We start from the raw sequence: 18,764 nt of genomic DNA, 5'->3' as shown, positions 1-18,764 counted from the left end.
ACTATCTTGATGACTGTGGCTTTGTGGTAGAGCCTGAAGTCAGGCAGGTTGATTCCTCCAGTTCCATTCTTCTTTCTCAAGATTGCTTTGGCTATTTGAGGTTTTTTGTATTTCCATACAAATTGTGAAATTATTTGTTCTAGCTCTGTAAAAAATACCATTGGTAGCTTGATAGGGATTGCATTGAATCTATAGATTGCTTTGGGTAGTATACTCATTTTAACTATATTGATTCTTCCGATCCATCAACACAGTGTATTTCTCCATCTATTAGTGTCCTCTTTGATTTCTTTCACCAGTGTTTTATAGTTTTCTATATATAGGTCTTTTGTTTCTTTAGGTAGATATATTCCGAAGTATTCTTTTTGTCACAATGGTGAATGGAATTGTTTCCTTAATTTCTCTATTTTCTCATTATTATTGTATAGGAATGCAAGGTATTTCTGTGTGTTGATTTTATATCCTACTACTTTAATGTATCCATTGATTGGCTCTAGTAATTTTCTGGTGGAGTCTTTAGGGTTTTCTATGTAGAGGATCATGTCATCTGCAAACAGTGAGAGTTTTACTTCTTCTTTTCCCATTTGGATTCATTTCTTTTTCTGCTCTGATTGCTGTGGCCAAAACTTCCAAAACAATGTTGAATAGTAGTGGTGAGAGTGGGCACCCTTGTCCTGTTCCTGACTTTAGGGGAAATGTTTTCAAATTTTCACCGTTGAGGATAATGTTTGCTGTGGATTTGTCATATGTAGCTTTTATTATGTTGAGGTATGTTCCTTCTATTCCTGCTTTCCGGAGGGTTTTTATCACAAATGGTAGTTGAATTTTGTCAAAGGCTTTCTCTGCATCTATTGAGATAATCATATGGGTTTTACTTTTCAGTTTGTTACTGTGGTGTATTACATTGATTTGTGGATACTGAAGAATCCTTGCATCCCTGGGATAAAGCCCACTTGGTCATGAGGTATGAACTTTTTAATGTGCTGTTGGATTCTGATTGCTAGAATTTGTTAAGGATTTTTGCATCTATGCTCATCAGTGATATTGGCCTGTAGTTTTCTTTTTTTTGTGGCACCTTTGTCAGGTTTTGGTATTAGGGTGATGGTGGCCTCATGAATGAATGTGGAAGTTTACCTTCCTCTGCAATTTTCTGGAAGAGTTTGAGTAGGATAGGTTTTAGCTCTTCTCTAAATTTTTGGTAGAATTCAGCTGTTAAGCTGTCTGGACCTGGGCTTTTGTTTGCTGGAAGATTTCTGATTACAGTTTCAATTTCTGTGCTTGTGATGGGTCTGTTTAGATTTTGCATTTCTTCCTGGTTCAGTTTTGGAAAGTTGTACTTTTCCAAGAATTTGTCCATTTCTTCCAAGTTGTCCATTTTATTGGCATATAATTGCTGATAGTAGTCTCTCATGATCCTTTGTATTTCTGTGTTGTCTGTTGTGATCTCTCCATTTTCATTTCTAATTTTATTGATTTGATTTTTCTCCCTTTGTTTCTTGATGAGTCTGGCTAATGGTTTGTTAATTTTATTTATCCTCTCAAAGAACCAGCTTTTGGTTTTGTTGATTTTTGGTATGATCTCTTTTCTTTCTTTTGCATTTATTTCTGCCCTAATTTTAAAGATTTCTTTCCTTCTACTAACCCTGGAGTTCTTCATTTCTTCCTTTTCTAGTTGCTTTAGGTGTAGAGTTAGGTTATTTGACTCTTTTCTTGTTTTTTGAGGTATGCCTGTATTGCTATGAACCTTCCCCTTAGCACTGCTTTTACAGTGTCCCACAGGTTTGGGGTTGTTGCATTTTCATTTTCATTCATTTCTATGCATATCTTGATTTCTTCTGTGTGCTGGTTATTCAGCAGCGTGTTGTTCAGCCTCCATATGTTGGAATTTTTAATAGCTTTTCTCCTGTAATTGAGATCTAATCTTACTGCATTGTGGTTAGAAAACATGCTTGGAATGAGTTCAATTTTTTTCAATTTACCAAGGCTAGATTTATGGCCCAGGATGTGATCTATCCTGGAGAAGGTTCTGTATGCACATGAGAAAAAGGTGAAATTCATTATTTGGGGGTGAAATGTCCTATAGATATCAATTAGGTCTAACTGGTCTATTGTATCCTTTAAAGTTTGGGTTTTCTTGTTAATTTTCTGTTTAGTTGATCTATCCATAGGTGTGAGTGGGGTATTAAAGTCTCCCACCTTTACTGTGTTATTGTTAATTTCCCCTTTCATACTTGTTAGCATTTGTCTTACATATTGCAGTGCTCCTATGTTGGGTGGATATATAATTGTTATATCTTCTTCTTGAATTGATCCTTTGATCATTATGTAGTGTCCTTCTTCATCTCTTTTCAAGCCTTTGTTTTAAACTCTATTTTATCTGATATAGTATTGCTACTCCTGCTTTCTTCTGGTCTCTATTTGCGCAGAATATCATTTTCCAGCCCTTCACTTTCAGTCTGTATGTGTCCCTTGTTTCCAGGTGGGTCTCTCGAAAGACCCCTATATATGGACAACATATATATGGACAACATATATAGGGGTCTTGTTTTTGTATCCATTCAGCCAGTCTTTTTCTTTTGGTTGGGGCATTCAACCTATTTACATTTAAGGTAATTATTGATAAGTATGATCCCACTGATTTACTTTATTGTTTTTGGTTTGAGTTTATACACCCTTTCTGTGTTTCCTGTCTAGAGAAGATCCTTTAGCATTTGTTGCAGAGCTGGTTTGGTGGTGCTGAATTCTCTCAGCTTTTGCTTATCTGTAAAGCTTTTGATTTCTCCTTCATATTTGAATGAGATCCTTGCTGGGTACAGTCATCTAGGCTGTAGGTTATTTTCTTTCATCATTTTAAGTATGTCCTGCCATTTTCTCCTGGCCTGAAGAGGTTCTATTGAAAGATCAGCTGGGAATCCCCTTGTGTGTTATTTGTTGTTTTCCCCTTGCTGCTCTTAATATTTGTTCTTTGTGTTTGATCTTTGTTAATTTGATTAATATGTGTCTTGGGGTGTTTTGCCTTGGGTTTATCCTGTTTGGGACTCTCTGGGTTTCTTGGACTTGGGCGATTATGTCCTTCCCCATTTTAGGAAGTTTTCAACTATTATCTCCTCAAGTATCTTCTCATGGTCTTTCTTTTTGTCTTCTTCTTCTGGGACTCCTATGATTCGAATGTTGGGGCATTTAACATTGTCCCAGAGGTCTCTGAGATTGTTCTCATTTCTTTTAATTCGTTTTTCTTTTTTCCTCTCTGTTTCATTTATTTCTACCATTCTATCTTCTACCTCCATTATTCTACTCTGTTTTATTCAGAGTGTTTTTGAATTCATTTATTGCATTATTCATTATATATTCACTCTTTTTAATTTCTTCTGCTGCTGCTGCTAAGTCGCTTCAGTCATGTCCGACTCTGTGCGACCCCACAGACAGCAGCCCACCAGGCTCCCCTGTCCCTGGGATTCTCCAGGCAAGAACACTGGAGTGGGTTGCCATTTTCTTCTCCTAGGTCCTTGTGAAACCTTTCTTCCATCTTCTCAATCCTTGTCTCCAGGCTATTTATCTGTAACTCCATTTTGTTTTCAAGATTTTGGATCATTTTTACTATCATTATTCAGAATTCTTTATCAGGTAGATTCCCTATCTCTTCCTCTTTTCTTTGGTTTGGTGGGCATTTTTCCTGTTCCTTTACCTGCTGGGTATTTCTCTGCCTCTTCATCTTGTTTATATTGCTGTGTTTGGGGTGGCCTTTCCATATTCTGGCAGTTTGTAGAGTTCTCTTTATTGTGGAGTTTCCTCCCTGTGGGTGGGGTTGGACAGGTGGCTTGTCAAGATTTCCTGGTTAGGGAAGCTTGTGTTCGTGTCTGATGGGTGGAGCTGGATTTCTTCTCTCTGGAGTGCAATGAAGTGTCCAGTAATCAGTTATGAGATGTTAATGGGTTTACGTCAAGGCTGTATATTGTCACCCTGCTTATTTAACTTTTATGCAGAGTACATAATGAGAAACGCTGGGCTGGAAGAAATGCAAGCTGGAATCAAGATTGCCGGGAGAAATATCAATCACCTCAGATATGCAGATGACACCACCCTCATGGCAGAAAGTGAAGAGGAACTAAAAAGCCTCTTGATGAAAGTGAAAGAGGAGAGTGAAAAAGTTGGCTTAAAGCTCAACATTCAGAAAATGAAGATCATGGCATCTGGTCCCATCACTTCATGGGAAATAGATGGGGAAACAGTGGAAACAGTGTCAGACTTTATTTTGGGGGGCTCCAAAATCACTGCAGATGGTGATTGCAACCGTGAAATTAAAAGACGCTTACTCCTTGGAAGAAAAGTTATGACCAACCTAGATAGCATATTCAAAAGCAGAGATATTACTTTGCCGACTAAGGTCCATCTAGTCAAGGCTATGGTTTCTCCTGTGGTCATGTATGGATGTGAGAGGTGGACTGTGAAGAAGGCTGAGCACCGAAGAATTGATGCTTTTGAACTGTGGTGCTGGAGAAGACTCTTGAGAGTCCCTTGGACTGCAGGGAGATCCAACCAGTCCATTCTGAAGGAGATCAGCCCTGGGATTTCTTTGGAAGGAATGATGCTAAAGCTGAAACTCCAGTACTTTGTCCACCTCATGTGAAGAGTTGACTCATTGGAAAAGACTCTGATGCTGGGAGGGATTGGGGGCAGGATGAGAAGGGGACGACAGAGGATGAGATGGCTGGATGGCATCACTGACTCAATGGACGTGAGTCTGAGTGAACTCCGGGAGTTGGTGATGGACAGGGAGGCCTGGCGTGGTGTGATTCACGGGGTCGCCAAGAGTCGGACATGACTGACTGACTGATCTGAATGGGTTTGGAGTGACTTTGGGCAGCCTGTACATTGAAGCTCAGGGCTATGTTCCTGCGTTTTTGGAGAATTTATGTGGTACGTCTTGCTCGGGAACTTGTTGGCCCTTGGGTGGTGCTTGGTTTCAGTGTAGGTATTGAGGCGTTTGATGATCTCCTATCGATTAATGTTCCCTGGAGTCAGGAGTTTTCTGGTATTCTCAGCATTTGGACTTAAGCCTCTTGTCTCTGGTTTTCAGTCTTATTCTTATAGTAGGCTCAAGACTTCTCCATCTGTCACTTTCAAGGCGGTTCCCTCTGTTTTAGCTTCTTCTGTTTGCTGGTCTCTTCAATGTCTAATTTCTGCCCTGACACAAGGGGACGGTGGTGGACACTTTTTTAGGCTCCCTTGTTCAGTTGTGCTGTGGGGAGGAAGGAACACTGCAACCAAATAACACTGGCGTGTGCTCGCAGTGTCTCAGCCACACTGGGTTTGCCCCTGCTCATGGCGTGTGTGCTTTCCCTGTCTACACTGCTTAGGCTCTAGGTTGCTCTGCTGGGAACTGTCTGAGCCCAGCCCTGGGTTGTATGCATTTCCCAGGTCTAAGCCACTCAGGTTCAGGTACTCAGGTACTCCTCAAAGGTGCAGACTCGGTTGGGCCTGCGTTTTGTGCCCTTCCCAGGTCTGAGCAGCTCAGGTGACCAGGTGTTTCGCGAGCATGGTTGCTGTAACTTATCGCCTCCCCTGTCCCTGCCGCTCGGTTTTCTGGGTGTACAACTGACGCGCCTTCTCAGGCAGATTCGACCATCCAGAATCCCAAGAAGACTTGGTTAGCAACGAAGCCTGCTTGCAGTTTGGTAGATGATGCCTCTCTGGGGCCGCAATTGCCCACTTCCGGCTCTGGCTGCCCTCACCTGCCTGTCTCTTGAGGGGGATGGGCTGGTTCGCAACCAGCTAGCTCTGTTCAGCCCTTTGTTGTGTGTAGGCCCTGGCAGTGTCTTAGGTTAGGGCTTTCCGTGGGGTAGCTATCCCACAGTCTGGTTTGCTATCTCAAGTTACTTCCCTCAGATTGCCCTCAGGGCATTCAGGCCCAGTCCTTACTCTAAGCATCGCAGCCCGCACCTCCCTGCCCAGCCCCCCTTGCTAGTGGTAGATGCGGGCGTCTGCACTGCTTCTCTGTTGGGAGTTACCATTGGGCACAGAATCTATGGGTTTTAATTATTTGTTTATTTTTCCTCCCGGTTATGTTGCCCTCTGAGGTCCCAAGGCTCGTCACAGACTTGCCAGCGAGAGTGTTTCCTGGTGTTTGGAAACTTCTCTCTTTTTTTAAGACTCTCTTCCCGGGACGCATCTCCGTCCCTACCTCTTCTGTCTCTCTTTTTATCTTTTATATTTTTTCCTACCTCTTTTGGCTGCTTTTCTGGGTGCCTGATGTCCTCTGCCGGCATTCAGAAGTTGTTTTGTGGAATTTACTCAGTGTTCAAATGTTCTTGTGATGGATTTGTGGGGGAGAAAGTGGTCTTCCCGTCCTATTCCTCCACCATCTTAGGACTGCCCCCTCCTGCCCTGCCCCCCGCCATGTCCAGTTCTAACTGTTGCTTCCTGACTTGCATATAGGGTTCTCAAGAGGCAGGTCAGGTGGTCTGGTATTCCCATCTCTTTCAGAATTGTCCACAGTTTCTTGTGATCCACACAGTCAAAGGCTTTGGCATAGTCAAAAAAGCAGAAAGAGATGTTTTTCTGGAACTCTCTTGCTTTTTCCATGATCCAGTGGACGTTGGCAATTTGTTGTCTGGTTCCTCACCTTTTCTAAAACCAGCTTGAACATCTGGAAGTTCGCAGTTCACATATTGCTGAAGCCTGGCTTGGAGAATTTTAAACATCACTTTACTAGCATGTGAGATGAGTGCAACTGTATGGTAGTTTGAGCATTCTTTGGCATTGCCTTTCTTATCTAATCACTGAAAACTGAAAGTGAAGTCACTCAGTCGTGTCCGACTTTTTGTGACCCCATGGACTGCAGCCCACCAGGCTCCTCTGTCCATGGGATTCTCCAGGCAAGAATACTGTAGTGGGTTGCCATTTCCTTCTCCAGGGGATCTTCCCAACCCAGGGATCGAACCCACGTCTCCTGCATTGCAGGCAGATGCTTTAACCTCTGAGCCACCAGGGAAGCCCTATCTAATCATTAGGGAAATGCAAATCAAAACTACCATGAGATACCAACTCCCATCCTTTACAATGGCTGTTATCAAAAAGCAGAAAATAATGAGTTTTGGAGAGAATGTAGAGAAACTGGAACTCTTATGCACTGCTGGTGGGAAGGTAAAATGGTACAGCTACTATGGAAAACAGTATGGTGGCTCCTCAAAAAATTTAAATAGAATTACCATATGATCCAGCAATTCCGCTTCTGGGTATGTACCTAAAAGAATTGAAGTCACAATCTCAAAGAGATTTGTATACCCATGTTCATAGAAGCACTATTCTTCACAAGAGCGGCAATGTGGAAGCAACCCAAGTTTTCAACAGCAAATAAATGAAGAAGCAAAGTGTAGTGTACACATATAATGAAGAATTATTCAACCTTAAAGATTAAGGAAATTCTGCGATATGCTGCAATACCAATGAACCTTGAGGGTATTATGCTAACTGAAAATTTTCAGTCAGAAAATAATAAATACATTACTTATATTGGTACTTAGAGTAGTCAAATATCAGAGACAGAAAGTGGTTTCCAAGAGGTGGGGAGTTATGGAGATGAAGAGCAGTGATGGTTGTACAATATTATGAATTATTTGATGCCACTGAACTATATACTTAAAAATGGTTAAGATGGTAAATTTTATGTTGTATGTATCCTACCACAATATTTCCCCTACTCCTTGCCCCTGCTGGAAAAAAAAAAAAAAGCAGCACTTCTGGAAGTTCCCTGAGTTCTAGGCATCTCTCTTGGTAACAGCAAAGAGTCAACAACAGACACTTTACTTTCTAAACTCTACCTCAGTCTGAAGGGTAATACTTGAATGAAAACTAGGACTGGATACTGTATTCTATTGTACAAAAGGGTATGTAACTAGAAGACTTAAAAGTATTAGTGAGTAAAAAGTGAAATGACAAAAATGACAACTGAAGATAAGATCAGGATAAATTTATAAACAAAACTAAGTAAGATCACTCTATTTTGTAGGGCTAAGGTATTTGCAAGGCAGGTTCTATTTTATAGAAATAATTATATAATAAAGATTTAGAGATTAAAGGTGGAAGATCCCAGAGAAACATTTATTTATTAGCATGTTTCTTTAAATATTATTTAATGTATCAGTTATTACCCAGGGATGATAAAGAAGACAGGATGCCTATTTTGGCGGGTTCATGTGGAGAGACATATACATCAATCACTGTTAGATTAATATAGTAAATGCCTTTTTATGAGGATGTCTAAGATCTGCAGGAGCATAACAGACTTAAAGATACAAGAGCAAAGGCTTCAGAAGTGATATTTGAGCCAACTTTTTAAGCAAGAGGAAGAATTTTAGAGACAGAAAATCAAAAAGGGTATTTCAAGCAGAAATAAAAGTATGTGCTAAGACTCAGTAATAATAAATGAAACTCAAAAATCAGACATATTCCATACCATTAAAAGTCCTTATACCACATTAAGAAATTTAGGCTTTATCCCACAGGATTTAGGAAATCGATGGCAATTTTAAAGCTGGAAAGTGGCACAAACAGGCCTGTTCAGGTAACAGTGTTGAATATTGACCTAAGTGGGAGATCATAAGAGGTTATATGTATGACTAGGAAACTACAAGCAATGAGTTTACCTACAATAGTCCAGGTCAGAGATGATGAGATCTGAGTATTAACAGTGATCAGGTGAAGGAGGGGATGGACTCATGGGCATTTCAAAGACTTGGTATATAACTAGATGTGAAGGCAAAGGAAGAGGCAGTGTGAGGATAACTACAAAGTTCCCAGTGAGGGTGATTTAGCAGATGGATTTTCATTTGCCAAAGCTGGAAATTCAATAGGTCAGTGAGGTCTAAGAGAAGATTAAGGTTTTACTCAAATTGCTATAGAGATAGCTTTCAAAACTCTAGCCAGAGGTATTCTATAGACACATCTGATACCCAGGAAAGAGTCAAAGCTGCCAGTAAAAATTTGAGAATCATCAGTCCTGCCTGATGACCAGGTCCCCTATCAACCTGAAGGATAACCTTAGGTACCTGTAGACAATCTGAAATCTGAGCAACTGAAACCACAGGAGCCTGTGAGACTGCTTAGGGAGAGTCTGTTTAGGCAGAAGAGCAGAGATCAATTATAGACTGTTGGAGAACAGCTTAAGTAGAGGTAGGAAAAAGAGTAGGAAGAAAAGAAAAAGAGATAAAGGAGAACTAAAAATTATATTCTATAAAATAGCATTACAGGAGGCAGAAGAAGAACATTTGTACTCAACCATTGTCTTACCAAAGTTTGATGGGTACTGGTTTCAGACTGTTTTTCAGGTCTGAGTGATTCAACTTGTGTTCGTGAAGTGCAGAAACAATCCTGTAAAGTCAGAAATATATTAAATAAGTGAAAAATCAAAAACACTGTATGGGTGGCACATGGATACAAAGTGAGGAACAGAGAGAAGGGGCAACATGCAGGAGCCTGAACTGGAGCCAAGATTCATACCGGGGGAGAAGGGAGAAGCAGCTGGGTATGCAGAAGACAAACTTCATATCTGCTGTAGTGTCACTTGGTGCTGCCTCTGATTCTTGCTCTCTACCCTGGAGGAAATACCTATTCATTCTTACTGCAGGTGCTAGTATTTAACTTTTTCATCATCTTTGCAGTTTTCTTCTGAGTGTTTAGCTAGAGATTATTTTGTTGTACTCATATCCTTTTTCTTGATCCTCAGATTTTTTTCCCTCAGGTGTACTAACCATGTTTATCTATATTTAAACCACATATTGAGTATACTTGGAACCAATGCTGTTTTCTAAAGTGATAAAGATCTCTAACCAACTCAAATCAAATTAAGAAACTTAGTTCCATTATCACAATTTACATTTTCCTGCATTTTAACTTGAGGTTCTATTATCACATACTGTCAATAAAGAAATGTAACACCTAAATATGTTAGCAATGTGAAGCTGATGTTACATTATTTAGGAAGAAAACGTGCCCCCCAAAAAAGTATAAACAAGCTGTATGAAAGAGATTTTTAATTAATGTCAAGCATCTCATGAACATTCATTTTTATATGAACCTTAACATATAATTGGGTCCCTGGTGGCTCAGACAGTAAAGAATATGCCTGTAATACGGGAGACCTGGGTTTGATTCCTGAGTCCTGAAGATCCCTTGGAGTGGGGAAAGGCTACCCACTCCAGGATTCTTCCTTGGAGAATTCCATGGACAGAGGGCCTGGTGGGCATCCATGCGGTCACAAAGAGTCAGACATGACTGGGTGACTAACACTTTCACTTTTCACTACTAAAGTATAATATCAACTGAGTCTTTAAGATAAATCCATCCATGTCTACTTAATGGTTTCAGTTACTTAATCAAACCAAAATCCTTTCTCTAAAAATATGCCATAATTTCTCACTAATCAAATTAATAATTTTCTCAGTTAGCCTAAATTACTGATTAAATTGAATTCCTATAGTATGTATATTATCGATCTTACTACAATAATCTTAAATAGATCCCCATCATTTTATGTTAAATGTACCCTCAAAGAACAGGAGCTAAGAGTGCCTAGATAGCTGTAGAATCATTTCCTTTGCAAAGTTCTATTGGTTTGTATAGGGTGAATAAAATTTATAATAAAACAGTTTTTGAAGATACTATTGTTGTTCATATAAAAAATAATCACCAGTTAGGTCATTTATATGTTATTTGGTACTTAAATATATTTTCCAACATTTACCCTGAATCTTTCACAATAATCATTAATATTTTGTGTGAAAAAGGGTTAACATAGCAGGCCTAAAACTGCTATCCTTGGAAAGGCCTGCTTGCAAGGCTGACACTTGGCTGGTATCTAGGAACTCGGATTTTGGGAGGGTTCCCACCATTCCTTGATAAGAATGGATCACGGTGCCTAAACTGTTTGTGCAAACAACATGGTTTATGCTGAACGCCTGCTTTTTTTCTAAGAGTGTGAAATTTTGTTACTTGCTGCTCCTTTGAAAACACCATTTCCTACCTGTTAAACAGACAGTAAACTTTGAACAGGGAAGAATCCTTCCTTAACTTTATCTGAGTTGCACAAATATCTCATTGAGGAGAAAACATGAAGGTTTTGATTCAAAAGAGTCTAAATATTTCATCTTTACAAGAAGAATATAAACTGAAATTATTAACAAACTGAACAAATATAAATGACCCACTATCAAATTCTATTTTTCCAAAAAAATCCATAATTATGAAATAATAGATTAAGTAAGATGTCTTTCCCCCCAAATTTGGAAACCTACGCAACCACATAGCCCTTTGAAACTCAGGATCTTCATCTATCAAATACCCCTTTACATCTCATCCAACCTACAAACTGACATAAAATTGTTAAATCTTAGATAATCCTTTAGAGCAGAAACTATGGTCCATGAATCAAATCTGACCCACCACCTGTTTTAGTGTGTAAAGTTTTACAGAAACACAGCTATTTGCATTTAACTCATATTGCCTACGGAGAAGGCAATGGCACCCCACTCCAGCACTCTTGCCTGGAAAATTCCATGGACGGAGGAGCCTGAAAGGCTGCAGTCCATGGGGTCGCTAAGAGTCGGACACAACTGAGCGACTTCACTTTCACTTTTCACTTTCATGCATTGGAGAAGGAAATGGCAACCCACTCCAGTGTGCTTGCCTGGAGAATCCCAGGGACGGGGGAGCCTGGTGGGCTGCCGTCTCTGGGGTCACACAGAGTCGGACATGACTGAAGCGACTTAGCAGCAGCATACTGCCTATGGCTGCTTTGGTAACAAAAGAGTAATTTAATGGAGATCATATAGCACACAAATCCTACCTGACCCTCTAAAGAAAACGTCTGCAGATCTTGCTTTAGAAAAATGAGGCAATATTTCACCTCAATATATTTTCCAGATATATAAAGCTCCCCTTTTAGGTAGATAAACTTTACTTTAAACACAAAGTGAATGCATTCTATATTTTCCAAATAACCAACAATATAGTCTCCTAACTTCATAGTTCTGCCTCTCAGATTTGGCAATTGATGGAGTGAATTGGCAGATATGAGTTTGATCCTTGCCTCTAATTCTTTGCAATCTTAGACCAAACTCTAAATGAGGATTATACCACCAATCACTAACAATTTTGAAGACTAAGAGAGATATATTAAAGTATTTGAAAATTACATATGCACCCACCACTTTTTAAAAGATCACTGCTTTAATAATTTAAATATTCAAATAAAGCATAATATTCTATATTAAGACACAATGGAAGTCCTAAAACTACTTAATCTAGACTAGATACCATGAACTTCATACAAAACAAAAACCAAGTTAGTATCTATATATCATATTATACATTGATCCAAATGTATCTTGTCTTGCTAAGTCAAGGGGCTTATTTTTCATACTGTTTTGCTTGCTGCTGCTAAGTCGCTTCAGTCGTGTTCGACTCTGTGTGACCCCATAGACGGCAGCCCACCAGGCTCCGCCGTCCCTGGGATTCTCCAGGCAAGAACACCTTTAGTCAAATGGTAATCTGTAAAAAGGGATTTCTGAAAGATTTAAAGAATAAGGCTGGATGGAAGAGGAATATCTAAGGATAGTAAATGTATGAGAAAAAGTGTGTATGGGACAAAGGAATAGAGGGAGTATATCTGAAAAGTATAGGAGAAGCTCTTTTTTAAAGAGACAAAAACTCAGTGAGAACTTAACTTATGTTTCAAGACCAGAAGTCATTCAGATCAAAATAACATCTCAGAGCATAAGAATATGCCATCAGACTACTTCTCTTATGGCTTTACACTAATATCTAACTACTCTGTTGATACAAAATTAGATCCACATTTATAAAAACTTACCAAAAGAGACATTGAATCGCTTTAGTTCACAGAAAGTAACAAAAATCCATCTACTCCAAAGATTTCTGCTTTAATCTTCAAGACACTGAAATATCCTAGTATGAAAAACAGAAGCAAAATAACATATTTACATAACAATTCCTTAAAGATCTAGTTGCCAAAACCCACCACTATTTACTTGGGCAGCTGTTCCCTGACATAAGGACTACCGACGTTTCTGAAAGGTGTTCTTAAAGAGCGTTTCTGTTTACCGAATGCCATTTCGGACCTGATATCACAAGAGATATCAGATATTACCCACTCCAGTATTCTTGGGCATCTCTGGTGGCCCAGCTGGTAAAGAATCCACCAGCAATGCAGGAGACCTGGGTTCAATCCCTGGGTTGGGAAGATCCCCTGGAGCAGGGAAAGGCTACCGACTACAGTATTCTGGCCTGGAGAATTCCATGGACTGCATAGCCCATGGGGTTGCAAAGAGCCTGACAGGACTGAGCGACTTTCACAGATTTCCATCACAAAGGCAAAGTGCAGTTGAAAGGAGGTTCTGAATATTTCCAAAGATTGATTACCTGCATCTGTTCTTCCTTATCTGTATTACTTTTTTCAAGAACCCTAAGCAAAATGTAAAAACAATACAAAAAAGCAATTTGGGGCCCACTTCTACTACAAATGATGCCCAAGAATTTCCAATAGTTCTACTTATAAGTAAACTTTGAATCTTCCAAAGCTTCCTTATCAATTCATTACCTATTAAATCATTTAGGGTCACTAAATTTCCCAAATTTAGCAAATTTGGGAACGAATCAGGATTAGTAACAGACTAGGAATTAATAACATTTTCTTCTTGCCATATGTTTACAAATTTTTTTTTCAGTTTTCACGTGAAAATATTTTCTGTAGGTTGAATTTTTTTACCTTACGATTCTTAGTGCTCATTTCCATTCTTCTTGGAATTTATTGACAGACATGAAAAATATGCTGATTATTATGCAAATAATTCCTGTCCAGTTTCACTGATGGCATATTAATCTCAATAGTTTATGAAGACTCCAACAGATGCACAGGTTTTTAAACCTCTAGTAACTTACTAGATTTACATTCAAGAAGCTACAAAAGAGGTTTTTAAACCTCTAGTAACTTACTAGATTTACATTCAAGAAGCTGCAAAAGCACCACCAAAATTTCCCAGATCTTTCTGCATAGAAAGGGTGGCAATGTTCTAAACTTCCTAGTGAGAGGTATTCCCTTACACCTACCCAATTTCTCTTTCACCTAAATTGTGACTCATTATTTCATTTTAATGAAATTCCCAAGTTCGATCAAGGCATCTGCAAACATCTGAAAAATGGCAAAGACAAGGATTTTGTAAACCACAGAAGTTATAGACCAGCATCTAATTTTATTGTTAAGGAAAGAAGTCAATTTGTTCATGATATTCACTACAGACCAAAGGTAAAAATGGGTGTGCTGGGGGGGGGGGGGGGGCCCTGACAGGGTTTGATTATTTTTGTCTCCTGCCATTCATTATCAATATAAGGCACTGATATTTGTTGTGTTACAAAAGGGATAATGCAACACCTGCCCTGCCCAGTTTCCAGGTGGTTCAGATCAAATGAAATGCTTCATCTGAAAGTGGTAAGAATTACCAAATACTGTATCCATATAAAAGCTTAAGAAGATGCTCTGAAAGATACACTCAGTTATTACTGTTGGCAGTACCAAATGGTAGGGCTCATTTGGAAAGCAAGTTGGCAATGTTTTGATAACCATAAAAACATTCATACCTTTTGATCCTATAAAATTCTTACTTCTAGTAATCTAAAAAAATATTTAAGTAAATGAAGAAACCATTCACATGCAGAAAGTAATTACACTGCTATCTGAAACAATCAAGTATTCTTACCACAGTGTTTAATGAATGGCTGTCATGGGTCAGGTTCTGTGCTGGGCATTGGAGACACTCACTAGTGACCCAGGCAAACAAGGTCCAGACCACTTGCAGCATACATTCCCACAAGCCAAGATTAGAGATGTGGTGATTAACTGAATTTCCTAGTTCTCATGATTGTTTCCTACTTTTTCCACATTATAATAGTAAGTTCTTTCTTAAACAAAAAAAAATTTAACTACATTATCTGCTACTGCTGCTGCTAAGTCACTTCAGTCGTGTCCGACTCTGTGCGACCCCAGAGACGGCAGCCCAACACGCTGCCCCGTCGCTGGGATTCTCCAGGCAAGAACACTGGAGTGGGCTGCCATTTCCTTCTCCAGTGCAGGAAAGTGAAAAGTGAAAGTGAAGTTGCTCAGTCGTGTCAGCGACCCCATGGACTGCAGTCTTCAAGGCTCCTCCGTCCATGGGATTTTCCAGGCAAGAGTACTGGAGTGGGTTGCCATTGCCTTCTCCAACTACATTATCTATTTTTCAGGACAACTCAGAAGAAACACACAATCTGTGAAAACTGTTAGTACTAAAGGGGTTGCCCCTGTACGGGGCTTAATCCCAGAGATTTTGCTTCAGATGTGACAGACTATTAAGAGATAATTTTATAAGACATTTTGAGGTCAAGGCAGCAGTTGCCCCCGGTAAGGGGTGGGGGAAGGGGGCAAATTTGCTGTTATAATTTTCTCCTGCATGCTTTCACTAGGTATGAATATCTTTTTAAAAAAATTCATAGTTGAGACTTGTATTTCTGAATGTATTGACACGTACATCACTGTGATCTCTCATACTTGTATCTAAAAAGCTAATCAGGAAAAAGCTTTGTAAATAAATTTATTCTAGGTGATTCAGATCAAATGAATCACTTTATCTGAATGAAGAATGAATGAAGAATGGTTCCTCTGAAAACTTTAATCTGAAAGGTTAACACTTTCTGGAACAATCAGAATGTGCAAATTACAGAACTCGGGTTTTGAGTTACTTTAATCATCCACCAGAGGCCCTTGTTACAGGGAATGTAAAAAAGCCCGATTTCCACTCCAGTACTCTTGCCTGGAAAATCCCATGGACGGAGGAGCCTGGAAGGCTGCAGTCCATGGGGTCGCTGAGGGTCGGACACGACTGAGCGACTTCACTTTCACTTTTCACTTTCCTGCACTGGAGAAGGAAACGGCAACCCACTCCAGTGTTCTTGCCTGGAGAATCCCAGGGACGGGGGAGCCTGGTGGGCTGCCGTCTATGGGGTCGCACAGAGTCGGACACGACTGAAGTGACCTAGCAGTAGCAACTCTTTGTGGAGCCTTAAAATTACTGTACTTTTCAAAGCGATGCTGGGAACCCATAAAATCTTAACTATAGCGACGCACAACTCGGTAGAATTTTCCAAACTTAGCATCGTGACTCAAGCTTTCAAAAAATATTTACTAAGCGCCTACTGTGGGCCAGGCTTTTGCTAGGTACGCGCTGTCACAAATTCCAATCGCGTTTTGAGGGAAAAGGTGCTTGACACAACAAATCCACGAAGGAAAAACACAATCCTGAACTTAACTAACGAGGAGAAAACACAGCTTGCATTCAATTATATAAAAGCTTCCTTGCGAGTCCTGCTTTGGGGGACTTTGTAGCGAACTCGGAGAAGGTGGCACACGGAGCGGGGCCGGAGGGCGTCTCGGGTTTGGGAATGCCACGCGTGGGTGAGTGTGGCCAAAGGTGAGAGCAGGGCTGGGGGTGCTGGGAACCGGGAGAGCACCGCGGGCGGCCGGACCCGCGCACCTGGCGCCGCCGACCCCAGCAGGCGCAGCCTACCCACACGCAGGTGCTCTCCGCCGCTCGGCCCGGGACGCAGGACAGAACCGGAGCTGCGCGGGGCGCAGGGGCCGCTCTTCCCCGCCACTGCTCCGCCAGCCGCCCGGGCTCCGGCTGGAGGTATGACGGCGAGTTCTAGCCTCAAGCTTCCCGAGGCGCGCGCGGACTAAGCCGCGCTCCCTCGCTTCGCGACCGGCCCCTAGCCTTTCCCCTCCCTGCCCGGCCTCCCCTCATTACCCTGGCGGCGACCACGGCCAGCGGTTCTCCTCAAGCGGCCAGCGGTACGGGGCCTGGGCGCCCGGCCCGCCCAGGGGCAAAGCGAGAGCGCAAGGCCCGCTCCCAGCGCGGGCCGCGGAGCCAAGGGGGCGGTACGACCCGGACTGGGGTTGTGGGCCTGGAACTCTGCCCCAAACCCCCGCAGCCCGCCGGGACTGGACTCGCCCCACTCCGGCCCCAGGGTCGCTGCCCCGCCTCCCGCCTCCCGCCTCCCGCTTCAGGGCTAGCAGGGAGGGGCGTGGCCTTCGAGTTAAGGGGGCGTGGCCTAGATTAAACTACAATTCCCAGCAGGTCGTGCGCTGGCGCCGTGCAGGCTGCTGGGAGAATGGGTCTCCTCTCTTCCCCGATTGTGTGGGGGCTGTCATTGACCTGGCGTCGCTGCAAAACCGAAGTCGCTGAATGATGATGTTGTGAAGTTGCCCGCCCGTCCCTGCCACGCCCAGATAGTTTTTGGCAGCGGCGGCCGCCCAGGCTGCTGCTCTCCAGCTGCCGCTTCATTGGAGACTTTTCCCTGAGGGAGCTTGGGCGCTGGATGGAGGACGCCGGGTCATTCCTGTGAGTAACCTTTCCGTTTACGACCCGAACTTGCCCTTGCCATCTTCCCTTGAAGGCGGAGGAGCTTCCCCTACCCGCGCTCCTCCCGGTTCTCGGAGGTCACGCGCGGACCCCGGAATTGGGGTATCGGAGGACTGGGTCTTCCCCTTGTTTCAGCCCCGCGATGGGAAGCGGGTGGTTTCCCAAGTGTAAGTGCTAAGTGATGGGCATTAGGCTCTGGCCTCGGGGTTCACACGAGCTGCACCTCTCAGGATTGGCAGCATCCCATCCTGTGCCGGACAGCACCCACCTGGTGCCCCATCGTTGACCGATGAGCCGCTTTAGTGTCTGGATGTTAAATCTCAAGCCTTGGTTGCCATCTGTGATGTGAGCGAGACGAGAGGGTGTGGAAAAGAGCTCTTTCTGTGTTGAGTTGGGCTTTTCTTGCAATTGATTTTGAGCCGGACACCGCACGTCTTTTAAAAGAAAGACGCTTGCCTTCAGTTTGAAGCGTAAGTAATGGATATTAGACTACGTCCTTTTAGTACCAGAGTAAAGGTAGTCTCCTAAACACTGAAAAGATTTCTAGGTCATTATAATTGTCGTGAACTCAGTTACTTGCCCAAGGACCTTTTATTTAAGCCTGCAGTTTCTGCGTCGAAAACTAACTTTTCACTGGAAATTCATCAAGCAATAATGGACTATAGGGTAAAAAAGGCAATGAATTCTTCCAGTTTTGTTTATCTATTTCAGTGATTTTTTTTCCCCTGGACTTCTAATCTTTGCTATAGAATTGGAAGTCTGAGCTACAGTGATCTCCAAATAGCATGTTTCTGCTTGGTGTGGTGATACTTGGGAAGAAATTGTGAAAGACACTGGTGAGGAGAAAGGCCAGGGATGAAGACACTTGTTTATCTCAGCCGTTATCCCAGCTTTCTGTTGTTTTATCTTCTAATCAGGCAGATTTCTTTTTTTGTTGACTTCTGTCCATGTGATGGAGAAGGCAGTGGCACCCCACTCCGTTACTCTTGCCTGGAAAATCCCATGGACAGAGGAGCCTGGTAGGCTGCAGTCCATGGGGTCGCTAAGAGTCAGACACAACTGAGCAACTTCATTTTCACGCATTGAAGAAAGAAATGGCAACCCACTCCAGTGTTCTTGACTGGAGAATCCCAGGGACGGGGGAGCCTGGTGGGCTGCCATCTATGGGATCGCACAGAGTCGGACACAACTGAAGTGACTTAGCAGCAGCAGCAGCAGCAGTCTGTGTGAAGGGGAGACCTGTTGACAGCTACTTGGGGAAGATTCCAAGGTGTTTCCAAAACTTGAAAGTCCCACCTA

At 42.0% G+C, this 18,764-nt stretch overlaps 1 protein-coding gene across 2 annotated transcripts in view; it reads right to left on the bottom strand.

Moving 5' to 3' along the window:
• Positions 1-17,044, bottom strand: part of STRADB (STE20 related adaptor beta) — a 34,029-nt gene extending 16,985 nt beyond the window's left edge. Inside the window, exons 1-3 of one of the 2 annotated variants that reach the window (XM_052660620.1) lie at positions 16,851-17,044; positions 12,869-12,963; positions 9,289-9,369 (exon numbers count right to left, since the gene is read on the bottom strand). In XM_052660620.1, coding sequence (XP_052516580.1) covers positions 9,289-9,369; positions 12,869-12,880 — 93 coding nt within the window. In that variant the 5' untranslated portion in view covers positions 12,881-12,963; positions 16,851-17,044. Of the gene's footprint in view, positions 1-9,288; positions 9,370-12,868; positions 12,964-14,124; positions 14,166-16,850 lie in introns of those variants that run through there. The other variant, XM_052660621.1, reaches the window with a different exon arrangement.
• Positions 17,045-18,764: the final 1,720 nt, after the last annotated feature.

This window comes from Budorcas taxicolor, chromosome 2, assembly GCF_023091745.1.
Source record: "Budorcas taxicolor isolate Tak-1 chromosome 2, Takin1.1, whole genome shotgun sequence".
Lineage (NCBI taxonomy): Eukaryota > Metazoa > Chordata > Mammalia > Artiodactyla > Bovidae > Budorcas > Budorcas taxicolor.
Note: the sequence above shows the minus strand (reverse complement) of the source record. Positions and strands in the feature narration are given on the sequence as shown.